The 12,731-nt window shown below is 46.6% G+C and overlaps 2 protein-coding genes across 2 annotated transcripts in view; one reads left to right on the top strand and one right to left on the bottom strand.

Annotated features, from left to right (window-relative positions):
* Nucleotides 1-12,731, bottom strand: part of LOC138961595 (sine oculis-binding protein homolog) — a 135,698-nt gene that overhangs the window by 11,405 nt on the left and 111,562 nt on the right. The gene's annotated exons all lie outside the window — the stretch shown is intronic.
* Nucleotides 7,455-11,308, top strand: LOC138961596 (uncharacterized). The gene has a single exon (XM_070333254.1). It carries the CDS (start codon nt 7,797-7,799, stop codon nt 10,326-10,328), a length of 2,532 nt encoding a protein of 843 aa, XP_070189355.1. The 5' UTR covers nt 7,455-7,796; the 3' UTR covers nt 10,329-11,308.

Raw genomic sequence — 12,731 nt, 5'->3', positions numbered from 1 at the left:
GGACGCTGTCGCTAGGTGATGGCTGATGTCACGTGATCGTGCTGTAAGATGGCCGCGCGTTACGCGGTAACAAATCCCTCAAATCCCCCTCCCGAGAGGAGACTGATCCTGGCAGCATTGACTTTCTCATTTGGCTTTTTGTTGGCGCGCTCAATGAGGTAATCACGGCGGTGGTACCGCATTACGGTCTGACCTTCTCCCCTAACAAGGCCCTTCATTTTCTTCACAAATCACACGACTCCATCATTCCCCGTCTCTCTCGCGGCCCTTCTTAATCTCTTCTGCTTTTTATTGCTCACATTCTTTTCCCGAAAAACCAATCCATCTGTCGACCTGTGAGAGAGAGAGAGAGAGAGAGAGAGAGAGAGAGAGAGGGAGAGAGGGAGAGAGAGGGACTGACTATTAGGGTTTAACGTCCTCTTTGACCAACTGGTCTATATTGGGACAGGTATTGGTAATACGCTGAAGATATGGTGTGATACTTTGATTCGAACAAGCCCGCTGTGGCTGTCTTCTTCGACACACCAGCATTGGGTTTGTCTCGTCAAAGTATCGAAAATACGATCATGATAATCAGAGACGAGAGATGATGCATGCGTGTCTTCGTGTTTTCCGAGCCCTGAGACTTTCGCTGTGAACGTGGGATCTTTTTCGTGCCCATGTGTGCACACGGGGGTGTTCGGACACCGAAGAGAGTCTGCACAAAGTTGACTCCGAGAAATAAATCTCTCGCCGAACGTGGGGATCGAACCCACGCTGATAGCGACCAACTGGCTACAAAGCCAGCGCGCTACCAACTGAGCTACGTCCCCGCCCCTTGAGAGAGGGAGACAGAGAGAGACAGAGAGAGACAGAGAGGGGGGAGAGAGAGGGGAGAGAGAGAGAGAGAGAGAGAGAGAGAGAGAGAGAGAGAGAGAGAGAGAGAGAGGGAGGGGGGAGGGGGGGGGGGGAGAGTGTGGTGGAAATACATTCTGATAATCATCGGTCGACGGCTATCGCCAGTTTCTCTCTGACAGCATGCTAAATTATTGCGCGAATTTATCAAAACAAGAATACAGAGTTATCTCCCATAATTATGCTTTTCGCGAGCACTGATCTAAATTTGAGATCAGTGTTCGCGAGACGAAAATGATTGCAGATTGGCCGACTGATGAAGACATCGTTCTAAGGTCAAAACAAGTCGAAGTTTTGAGACTGCTGTCGGAAGTAGACCGTGATATATGGTTGCATCACTCTCAACTGGTTACAGAAAAAATCGTCTGCTCCGGCGCGCGCCGAAGTAAAGTTGATTATCACGTGACACTTTAGAGTTGTTTGCACAGTAAATACATCCGCGAAAGATAGCTCGATTGAAACTATATATCACGTACTGACTCTAATGAAGTCACACACGCACAGACACACACACACACACACACACACACACACACACACACACACACACACACACACACCACAGCATGTGAGTTGCTTCCATAGCTAATACATATGACACTGAAGAGGTCAGTTACTAATCGGAGATCATGGGCATGGCTGACTTTACACAACTCTGCAACCTTTTGCCTCTGAAATCGGTTGTACGGAGTGACATCATCACAGAACACCAGGCATTGCTACTAAGACATCACCACGATTCGAGTTCTCGTTCATGCACGCCCGACCCCTGAATGACGTATGGGAATGTCAGGTTGAAACTGGATGCTGCTTACGCGTCATTCTCCCTCTCAGAGGTATTATCCGACGAATTACATCCCTTCGGGTTTTCGTGATGAATTTTTCCCTTGTCTCAAGCCGGCTCGATACTGTTTTATCTTCACTTCTTTTCTTGGTTTGCCGACTGAGGGGCTGACATTGAGAGATGATGAATTTCACACACAACACTGCCGACACACGCTAGTCAGGGAGCAACACGCTTAAATCCATCACTAACAGGGGTTTTTCGGGGGGGGGGGGGGGGGGGGGGGAGAGGAGCTCAACAGGAGGGGAGAGAAAATGGGGGGAAATCATAGATAGGGTGAGAGAAGTTAATAAGAAGGGAAAGAGGAGAAAAGATAGTAGGGAAAGCGTGAGTGGTGGTGGGTGGTTGGGAGGAGGGGAGTTGGGGGTGGGGGGTGGGGGTAGAAGACGGGAGAGATGAGGTAGACGACAGGGAGGGGGAGAGAAAGAACAGGAGGTAAGAGAGACCCAAACAGAAGGGAGTGAAACTAGGGAGGATGGGGGGCAAGGAGAGAGAGGATGGAAGTGGCGGTAAGCGGACACTGTCGCCATGACTTCAATGGCGGAGACATGCAAGGGGCTTCACTCCTTCCAAGGGACGTAACCCAAGCAGGCCTGGCCGGGCCGGCAAGTCGACAGTTATCAAGAGGCCGCAGTGAAAAGCGATCACGTTGTCTCGGCCAGAATCAATCAGCGCTGACCTGGATAAATGACAGGATCAGCTGCAAAAAAGCTTCTTTTCTACTTCTTTCCTCCGCGCTGGCCTTCTCCAGTTTCTGGGTTCTTTTTGTCCTCTCGCAGAGCCAGGCTGCCCTGGCCACAACGTCAGTTCTTGTGTAGTCATGTCCTTTGTCTAGCTGTTTCCCTTGTGTAGTTGTTTCCCTTGTGCAGTTGTGTGCATCGTGCAGTTGCGTCCTTTGTGTAGCGAGTTGTGTCCCTTTTTCAATCATGTCCCTTGTGCAGTTGTTTTTCACTTGTGTGCTTGTTTCTCTTGCACAGTTGTGTCCCTTGTGCAGTTGTGTCCCTTGTGCAGTAGGGGCGAGGATATAGCTCAGTTGGTAGCGCGCTGGATTTGTATTCAGTTGGCCGCTGTCAGCGTGAGTTCGATCCCAGGTTCGGCGGAAATTTATTTCACAGAGTCAACTTTGTGTGCAGACTCTCTTCGGTGTCCGAACCTCCCCCCGTGTACACTACATTGGGTGTGCACGTTAAAGATCCCACGATTGACAAAAGGGTCTTTCCTGGCAAAATTGCTTAGGCACAGTTAATAATTGTCTACCTATACCCGTGTGACTTGGAAAAATAGGCCGTGAAAGATAAATATGCGCCGAAATGGCTGCAATCTACTGGCCGTATAAAATTTCATCTCACACGGCATCACTGCAGAGCGCCTAGAACTGTACCCACGGAATATGCGCGATATAAGACTCATTGATTGATTGATTGATTGAGTAGTGTCCATTGCGCATTTGCGTCCTTCGTGTACAGGTCAGTTTCCCACGTGCAGTTGTGTCCATTGTGCAGTTGTGTCCCTTGTGCAGTTGTGTCCATTGTGCAGTTGTGTCCATTGTGCAGTTGTGTCCATTGTGCAGTTGTGTCCCTTGTGCAGTTGTGTCCATTGTGCAGTTGTGTCCATTGTGCAGTAGTGTTCATTGTGCAGTTGTGTCCCTTGTGCAGTTGTGTTCATTGTGCAGTTGTGTCCATTGTGCAGTTGTGTCCCTTGTGCAGTTGTGTTCATTGTGCAGTTGTGTCCATTGTGCAGTTGTGTCCCTTGTGCAGTTGTGTCCATTGTGCAGTTGTGTCCATTGTGCAGTTGTGTCCATTGTGCAGTAGTGTTCATTGTGCAGTTGTGTCCCTTGTGCGGTTGTGTCCCTTGTGCAGTTGTGTCCCTTGTGCAGTTGTGTCCCTTGTGCAGTCATATCCCGTTTGCAGTTGTGTGTCTTTTGCAGTCCTGTTCCTTGTGTATATAGTTGTTTCCTTTGTGCAGTTGTGCCCCTTTTGCGGTTGTGTGCCTAGTGCAATTCTTGCCTTCTGCCGTTCATTGCCATTGTGACCTGTTTTTACAGCCCAACGTTTCGTGGTTTTCTTCTCAGCCTTTCCGTGTCAACTCCTCCAGCACGGCCATCAATGAACAAACAGACTTGCAGGGAACCGAAAGCAACGAGACACATGAGGTTACATTGAAATGTATTATCTCAACTGTTACACTGCAGAACGAAATTTGTAATGAGACAGCTTGATAATTACTGCAGATCTTCACCCAATCGATGGCCGAACTTCGAAAATGTGCATGAAAAAAATACAAGATGGCAACCCCGTGTCAACAGTTTTACGCAATACTAAGTCTTTCTTTCTTTATTTATTTTGTGTGTGTGTGTGTGTGTGTGTGTGTGTGTGTGTGTGTGTGCGTGTGTGTGTGTGTGTGTGTGTGTGTGTGTTTGTGTGTGTGTGTGTGCGTGTGTGTGTGTGTGTGTAAAGTGATTTCGAGAAAACTACTGGACCGATCTTCATGAAACTTCACATGAGAGTTCCTGAGTATAATATCCCCAGACGTGTTTTTCATTTTTTTGATAAATATCTTTGAAGACGTCATATCCGGGTTTTTGTGAAAGTTGAGGCAGCACTGTCACGCTCTCATTTTTCAACCAAATCGGTTGAAATTTTGGTCAAGTAATCTTCGACAAAGCCCGGACTTTGGTATTGCATTTCAGCTTGGAAGCTTAAATACTAATTAATGAGAAAAAGTACTACGGACGCGTGCTTCGCGGCGGCGAGCGTGATCCGTCTCGGTCTTCGGTATGTTTAGCCGAGACTATCTGAATGTAGTCTCGGCGATGATTGGTGTGTGGTGTTGATCTTGACTAAATGTTTTTATATCGCTTCACGCGACTTGTTTTTGTTTTCGTAAAGGACGCATCTAATCAACCTCAGTGCCAGCTGGTCTCCCCAAAATGGTAATCACCTTAGCACGGTCAAAACTAAATAACGTTGGCCCCTACAGTGACCAGGAGGTCACACCATCACTTTTTACCAGCGTCCAACGGACGAAGCCTGATGTCATAATTATTTTGTCTGTTGCTGAAACTGTGACACAGAAATACCGCTAACCATGCGAGTTGGATGACACTGATTTGTTTGTTTGTTTGTTTGTTTGCTTGCTTAACGCCCAGCCGACCACGAAGGGCCATATCATGGCGGTGCTGCTTTGACATATAACGTGCGCCACACACAAGACAGAAGTCGCAGCACAGGCTTCACGTCTCACCCAGTCACATTATTCTGACACCGGACCAACCAGTCCTGGCACTAACCCCAATTGTTGCACTGCGTTAACCCTATTCATTTTTTGTTTGTTTGTTTAACGCACAGCCGACCACGAAGGGCCATATCAGGGCGGTGCTGCTTTGACATAATTATAACGTGCGCCACACACAAGACAGAAGTCGCAGCACAGGCTTCACGTCTCACACAGTCACATTATTCTGACACCGGACCAACCAGTCCTAGCACTAACCCCATAATGCCAGACGCCAGGCGGAGCAGCCACTAGATTGCCAATTTTAAAGTCTTAGGTATGACCCGGCCGGGGTTCGAACCCACGACCTCCCGATCACGGGGCGGACGCCTTACCACTAGGCCAACCGTGCCGGTATGACACTGATGCACCAAACTGTCCTTGTCTTCGTAGTACAATAAAGTATGAATAGGGTTGACCGGCACGGTTGGCCTAGTGGTAAGGCGTCCGCCCCGTGATCGGGAGGTCGTGGGTTCGAACCCCGGCCGGGTCATGCCTAAGACTTTAAAATTGGCAATCTAGTGGCTGCTCCGCCTGGCGTCTGGCATTATGGGGTTAGTGCTAGGACTGGTTGGTCCGGTGTCAGAATAATGTGACTGGGTGAGACATGAAGCCTGTGCTGCGACTTCTGTCTTGTTATAATTATGTCAAAGCAGCACCGCCCTGATATGGCCCTTCGTGGTCGGCTGGGCGTTAAACAAACAAACAAAAAATGAATAGGGTTAACGCAGTGCAACAATTGGATGGCGGAACCTCGGGAAACGGACGGCAGGGCTGGTATGCACGAGAAAGTTACCAACCGGGTGCGAGCTAGCCGTGGGTCGGGTTGTGCGAGCTACTAGCCGTGGGTCGGGTTGTGCGAGCTACTAGCCGTGGGTCGGGTTGTGCAGTAGGTCTCTTTCTCGTACACACCAGCCCTGTAAACTGCGTGGAGACCCAACGTAGATGTATACGCGCTGCTACGCCGGAAAGAGCCGAAGCGGTATGTGACGTCACTTGTTCACACAGTCCTTCGGGATTCGCAAATTTGCCAGCAAGTTGAATACAGTTTTTTGGGGCAACTTCGTTGGGTGCCCGGTGAGCGAGAGCCGGGCACGCTAATACGCCGGGCACGCTAATACGCCGGGCACCCAGAAATGGGTCGCCTTCCTCTAACGCTAACAAGGCGGTCAGACAGCGGGACATCCGATCCCTGCCGGCGAGACACACGGTAAATGAGTTTTCCTCACACTTTGACAGCTCCAAATTATCAGATTATGATTTAGGCGCTCACACACCACGGTGGGGCTAAAAGGTGGTGGTGGTGGTTGGTGGTTGGTGGTTGGTGTTGTGGTGGTGGTGGTGGTGGTGATGGTTGGTGGTGGTGGTTAGACTGGGCGAAGGGGAGAAGTGCGTTGACTGTGAAACGTAACATTACGTGACAAGCTAGGGCGTTGTGGTGGTGGTGGTGGTGTGTTGAATTAAAGGACAAAGATGTCATTGGAAGAGGAGGGGTTGTTTTGGGGTGCACGGATTGGAGGGAGGGGGGGGGGGGGTCGTGAGGATTTGGACGTATGGAAACGGAAGAGGAGGGGGGAGGGGGGCTGATGGAGGTGGTGATGACGAGAGGGGGAGTGACAGAGAGCGCCACACGACACGGCAGACGGCGGACTGAAGGACAGACTATTAGCGCGAGGTCAGGGTGAAGACACGACATTAGCCGCCAGCCTGCACCAAGGTGTCGTGTTTCTGCCTCTCTCGTGAAGGAGTAGTTGCGGCATGGTCTCAAACAGGGCCGCCTTCACTGTGCTGAGATCATCATCCCGCATCGTATGACCGGAGAGACAAATATCGTAGATGAGAACCAGATACAGCGAAGCGAGGAATGCACGCATATTGCTGTATGAAGAAAACACGAAATCCAGGACGATTGGAAAGGCAAGGTTTACACAGAGACAACGCGGAGAAGTCCGGAACACGGCAAAGCTGGAAGCCGTAAGACGGGACCAATATCAAAGCAGAAGGGGTCCAAGTCGACCACAAGTGGGTGCATTCCTTGTAGGTCCACTTCCTGTAGGCGGTTTTTTTCAGTAGACAGGGAATACCCTCGGGTCAAGTACTCCTTCTACCAGTACACGCACAGCCAAAACCCAGCTAACAATCTCGAAGGCTATGCTCAATTTGCGCCTGCTGCGAGCTGTGCTATTTTTAGATCCCCTGGGCTGCTGCTTTGGAGTCTGGCACACACGCAGCGCGCAATAATTTAATGAAGGGCTACTTCTCTCTCTGTGTTGATAGAGACGATCTGTTTTCAAAAGATCCGACACTCAGCATGCATTCGATATAATGTTTATACCATATTAAAGACAATTAAATGATGAATTATCACATATAAACTAATTTAGACGAATAAGAACATGCTGAAAGCCTGCACTATTTTCTTTAACGCACGCACAAAACCGGATACGTACACTGTTCCTTCCTGTTTTCATTCAAAATGGCAACCAACGTGTTCAATTGATGTGTTTACAAAAGTGAATCGCAGTTTCTATTGCCTCGGATACTGTAGTTACTTCATATTCAGTGAAGGAAGTCTTGGATTACGTCTTCAAGTATCGACAGTGTGAATTTTTTGTATCAGTTTCCAGTGCTTGGATGTGATGTATTGTTTTAAATCGCCTGACAACAGTCATCCATTGTGATTGTCTTCAAAGTTTTACAAAGTGATTTGCTGTTTTTGATTCTTTGGATACGGTACACTGTTCCTGATCTGTAAATGGCAGGTTCTTTTTAGTAATGTTTCAAAATGGTGAACAAGTGTGGTGTGGTGAACTGTAAAGGAAACTACAACAAGGCGAACAAGTGTCGTTTGTTCAAACTTCCAGCAGACTCATTAGAAAGGCAGAGCTGGATTGCAGCAATCCCTCCACGCGAACACTTTGTGATCAATCCAGAAACATATCGCATCTGTGAACGCCATTGGAAAGAAGGTTATGCTGCAAAAGGGATTGGAACAAAAGCACGGCCTGTTGATCCCCCAACCGAATTTGATGTTCTCAAATCATGTCTGCCGACCTCAAAACCTCCACCTCGTACAACGAATGCTGAGGACCGTCAGCTAGCCTTCTGGAGGGAAAAGGATACTATCAAAGACTTTTCAAGTTTCAGGCCAGAGTCAGAATTGAGAAAAAAGTACACGAATGTCATCATCAATAGAACAAACGATCGGCTTGTGTGTGTCTTCATGAACGATGATTTTAGCGAATCAGAAGTCTCCATCATTGTGGAAAACAAAGCGACACTCACTTGTGTACTTACTCTCATTGCATTTAAGAGTGGAATAAGAGTGCCCTTAGGGAAAATTCTGCATCCTAATAATGGCATGAATTCAAACAGTCAGTTTCTTGAAGCAGTTCATATAGCTGTCAACTTTGAACCCCACTGTGATTCTGTGACCAGAAAAGTTGTAGATATTTTGCGTTCTCATTCGTCCGAGTCTGACTGCTGTAGAGACAATAAGAATGCCCAGAAACTGTCATTTCTTACACATCAGCTGCAGCTTTTGATTGAGAAGCAGTACTCTGTCAATGATTATTGTTTTGCCATCGAGTCGTTCCCCCACTGCAACTATGAACTTCTAAGAGAGTATCTTGTGCTGCCCAGTAAGCGTAAGCTGCAATCTGTAGTTTCATCAGTTGACACTGACTCTGTGTTGAAAGGAACGTTTGAAAAAGTTAAGATCGACCAGCAAAAGAATGTGTTCTTGTTGGTCGACGAAGTGAAAATTAGGCCGACTGTTGCTTTTGCTGGTGGTGTTTTGAGTGGTATGGCAAAAAATGATGAGAACAGCAAAGCAACGTCCATGCTCTGTGTAATGATGAAGGCGCTACACAGGGGACCTAGCGTCATGATTTCTGTGACACCCGTGCACAGGCTGACAGCGGACTACCAGTATGGCGTTGTGATGGAGGCAGCAGGTCGTGTAGAGAAAGCAGGTGGTCATGTTTTAGGGTCCATAACAGACAACCACAAGGTCAATCAACACTTTTGCAAACTGTTCGACAGACAATCAGAGACAACTGCCATAGCCAAGCATCCACTGAGTGAAGAGCGTACCTGGTTCCTCTTATTTGATACAGTTCATCTCCTCAAGTGCATTCGCAACAATTGGATTACTGAAAAGACCAAAGAAATAACGCTTGGTGATGATGCAACTGCATCTTTTGAAGACGTTGTGCAGCTGTACAAAGAAGAGAGAGACAACATCCTCAAGACAAGCCCACTCACTCACTCTGCTGTTTGTCCTTCAAAGCTTCAACTTCAAAATGTGAAACATGTTTTGCGAGTTTTCAATGACAAAGTGGTTGCCGCACTGAGGTTGAGAGGATGCAGTCAGACGGCTAGCTTCATTGAAACAGTCCTCAACTGGTGGAAAACTGTCAATGTATCTGGAAAAGGACAAGATCAGCGTCTGAATGACCCACATCGTGCTGTCCAAGAGAAAGCTTCAACTTCCCTGGATACTTTCTTGATGATTTTCAAGCAGGCAGAGTCAGGGCAGGGAGCATCACGGATAAAATGCCTTACTCATGACACCAGGAAGGCTTTGGTTCAAACCATGGAAGGTCTGAAAGCTGTTTGCCACTATCTGCTCACTTCTGCCGGATTTGACTATGTTGTTCTGAGAGAAATTCAAAGTGACAGACTCGAAGGTGAATTTGGAGTCTATCGACAGACAACCGGGGCAAACTGCTTCATGACATCTAGAGATGTATTTTCTGCCAGCCAAAAACGACTCGCCAAACATGCAGCTTCTTTCCTGGAGTCTATCGAGGTTGAGTCTGCGCCAAAAGAGCACACCTGCCTAGGTATTAGTGTTGACTTTGAGGATGCAGCCTCCATGGAGATCTGTACAGCAGACGTGACACTGACAGCAAGTGAGGAGAGCAGTGCAGCTTATGTTGCAGGCTGGCTGGAAAGCAAGTGTGAAGAGGAGCTTGGGTTCACGGACGAAGAGCCCTTTGTCACCAGTGAGGCCAAGGATTTCATCCACCAAGTGTCTAGAGGCAAGTTGAAGACACCACATGCCTGCACATTTGAGCTTGTGAGGATTGGACTTTCTTTTGTGAAAAAGGCTCGTCATCGGGCATGCTGCCGCAAGAGACTTACTGGCATCTTGTGCACATTGGCCAGTTTCAATGACATAGACATTACTTGCGATAGGCTCTTCAGGCATCTCTCCAATGTGCTGCTTCATGGACTTCAGAATCTGGAACGGGACCACGAGAAGGATGCAGTTCTCCTCCAGACTTCAGTGAAAAGAGCTAGAATGATCTGATCCCAGCGAAAGGGTAGGCCTAAGCTTTTTTGACCCCGCCCCCCTCCCACTAAAAAAGGAAAGATAAACACACAAAAATCCCCCATGCTGGTAATGTAAGGTAACATCCCAAGCCTAAGGCTTGGTTATCTGGGTTCAAGTCCCGGCCAGTGTATCTTGATTTTTTTGCGTGTGTAAAATAGTGCAGGCTTTCAAAGTATTTTCACTAAAGTTGATGCAAATTATTTGAATATTCTTTCATGTATTCGTCAACATATCTTTCACAATTACAACTAAAATTAACATTGTAATGCTTTTCAGAGGACACATTTATAAGTTAGTGAACTCTACAATTATATTGATGTTCATAACGTTTTTGCGTCTCTTGAAGTTGAATAGTAGCCTTTTTACTGCTCACCCCCCCCCCCTCCCCCCATATTTCTTTCTCTCTTTTTCATTTTCTTACTTATGAATATGATATCCATTGGTGTTTCATTTATTTCTTTAAGTCCTTTACTTGAATGATGATTTTAAAACAAACTGTTAAGTGTTGCAAGCTAAAATTATTAATTGATTGATTTTAAGACTAATAATTATTGTTTTGTTTTGATTGAGAGAGACTCTCCGCTCTGGTAATGCTCATGCTACCTCACAATTTCTGCAAAAACTTAACTCACTCTAGAAGCAATGGGATTAATCAAAACAAACACACAGTACTTACTATCCTTAAAGATAATAATAACAACACATAAAAAGGGCCAAGTAGTCTTACCTCTTCTTGTTCTAAACTCTCACTCTCAGCAAAAAAATTCATCTCAAAACCCATAAAATAGCATTTTTATGTTCACTTTATATCTTCTTTCACAGAATTATGGACAAAAACAACAAAATACAACATATTTTGGCAGTAGGAAGTCATACAATTGAACAAAGCAATGGCCTCTGAGATCAGAGGCCTGAATTTTGGTCTGCATGTCCTGAGAGAAGTAGTCCTTGCCTCGGGTGCATTTCCTGCAGGGAAGTACAATATACCGCTCAATCTCGCGCCAAGCGCGTGACTCACCTTTCTTTCTTTCTTTATTTGGTGTTTAACGTCGTTTTCAACCACGAAGGTTATATCGCGACGGGGAAAGGGGGGAGAGGGGATAGAGCCACTTGTCAATTGTTTCTTGTTCACAAAAGCACTAATCAAAAGTTTGCTCCAGGGGCTTGCAACGTAGTACAATATATTACCTTACTGGGAGAATGCAAGTTTCCAGTACAAAGGACTTAACATTTCTTACATACTGCTTGACTAAAATCTGTACAAAAATTGACTATAATCTATACAAGAAACACTTAACAAGGGTAAAAGGAGAAACAGAATCCGTTAGTCGCCTCTTACGACATGCTGGGGAGCATCGGGTAAATTCTTCCCCCTAAAGCGTGGGGGGTGTGACTCACCTCAGCGTCGCTTCCCTTCATAGACATCCAAAATGCGGTTCGACATGAGGACTTGGTGGATGAATTTCTTATTTCTTCAATACAAGTTGTAAAACTAAATCGAATCTCTTTTAAAACTAAGAGAAATTGAAGTTTTACGCTCTCACGGCAAAGCCACTTGGGGCATGTTCCGGGTTTTAACCCGACTTTAGATGAGATACTCAAGTGTATGCGTGTTTAGGTGGTATCAGCCATCTGCACTTATGGTAGAATGACCGAGGTCTTTTACGTGCCACTGTGGTGACACGGGGGTGGGAGATGGATACCGTCTCTGGGTCTGCACATAAAGTTGACCCGTGTCCGCCCCTGCCCCTCCTTTTAAAACTAAAGAAAAGGATAGAAAGATATCAAATTTCACCGATGTGGTTGAGCATCACGTGACATTGAGCGAGATCGGAACGCTACGGGAAGTGCACCCACTTTTGGTCGGCTTAGACCCCTTCAACAATATTAAAGTCTTGCCAAAATCCGTGTCATAGGACGAGGCCCATGAAACAATGTTAAAGTCTTGCCAAAATCCGTGTCATAGGACGAGGCCCATGAAACAATGTCTTGCCGGATGGATCAGGACACGAAAGGCTTGAGGTGCTGCTGCGCATGACAAGAGTTACCTCCCTTGAGGTTCGAGAACATTAGTAGAAGTTTCTGGTTCTAAATATGTTCATACATTATTATGTACATTCCTATAGTTTTAAGCTCACTATTGTAATGCGCTAGGTATGTGTGAGCAAAAGGGGCAGCCTCACCTTTTTGTTCTGTGCGAGAATGTTAATTTTTTAAATCCAAGAAAGGAAAGATTGAATCAAAAATCTAAATAGTGAAGCGCACATCCGTGCAATCTTGGCTGTGTCTTGTTCTTGCTTCTTGCTCTCTCTCTCTCTCTCTCTCTCTCTCTCTCTCTCTCTCTCTCTCTCTCTCTCTCTCTCTTCTCTCTCTCTCTCT

This window comes from Littorina saxatilis, linkage group LG3 (assembly GCF_037325665.1).
Source record: "Littorina saxatilis isolate snail1 linkage group LG3, US_GU_Lsax_2.0, whole genome shotgun sequence".
Lineage (NCBI taxonomy): Eukaryota > Metazoa > Mollusca > Gastropoda > Littorinimorpha > Littorinidae > Littorina > Littorina saxatilis.
The sequence above is the reverse complement of the archived record's forward strand: the minus strand, read 5'-3'. Positions and strand labels throughout refer to the sequence as shown.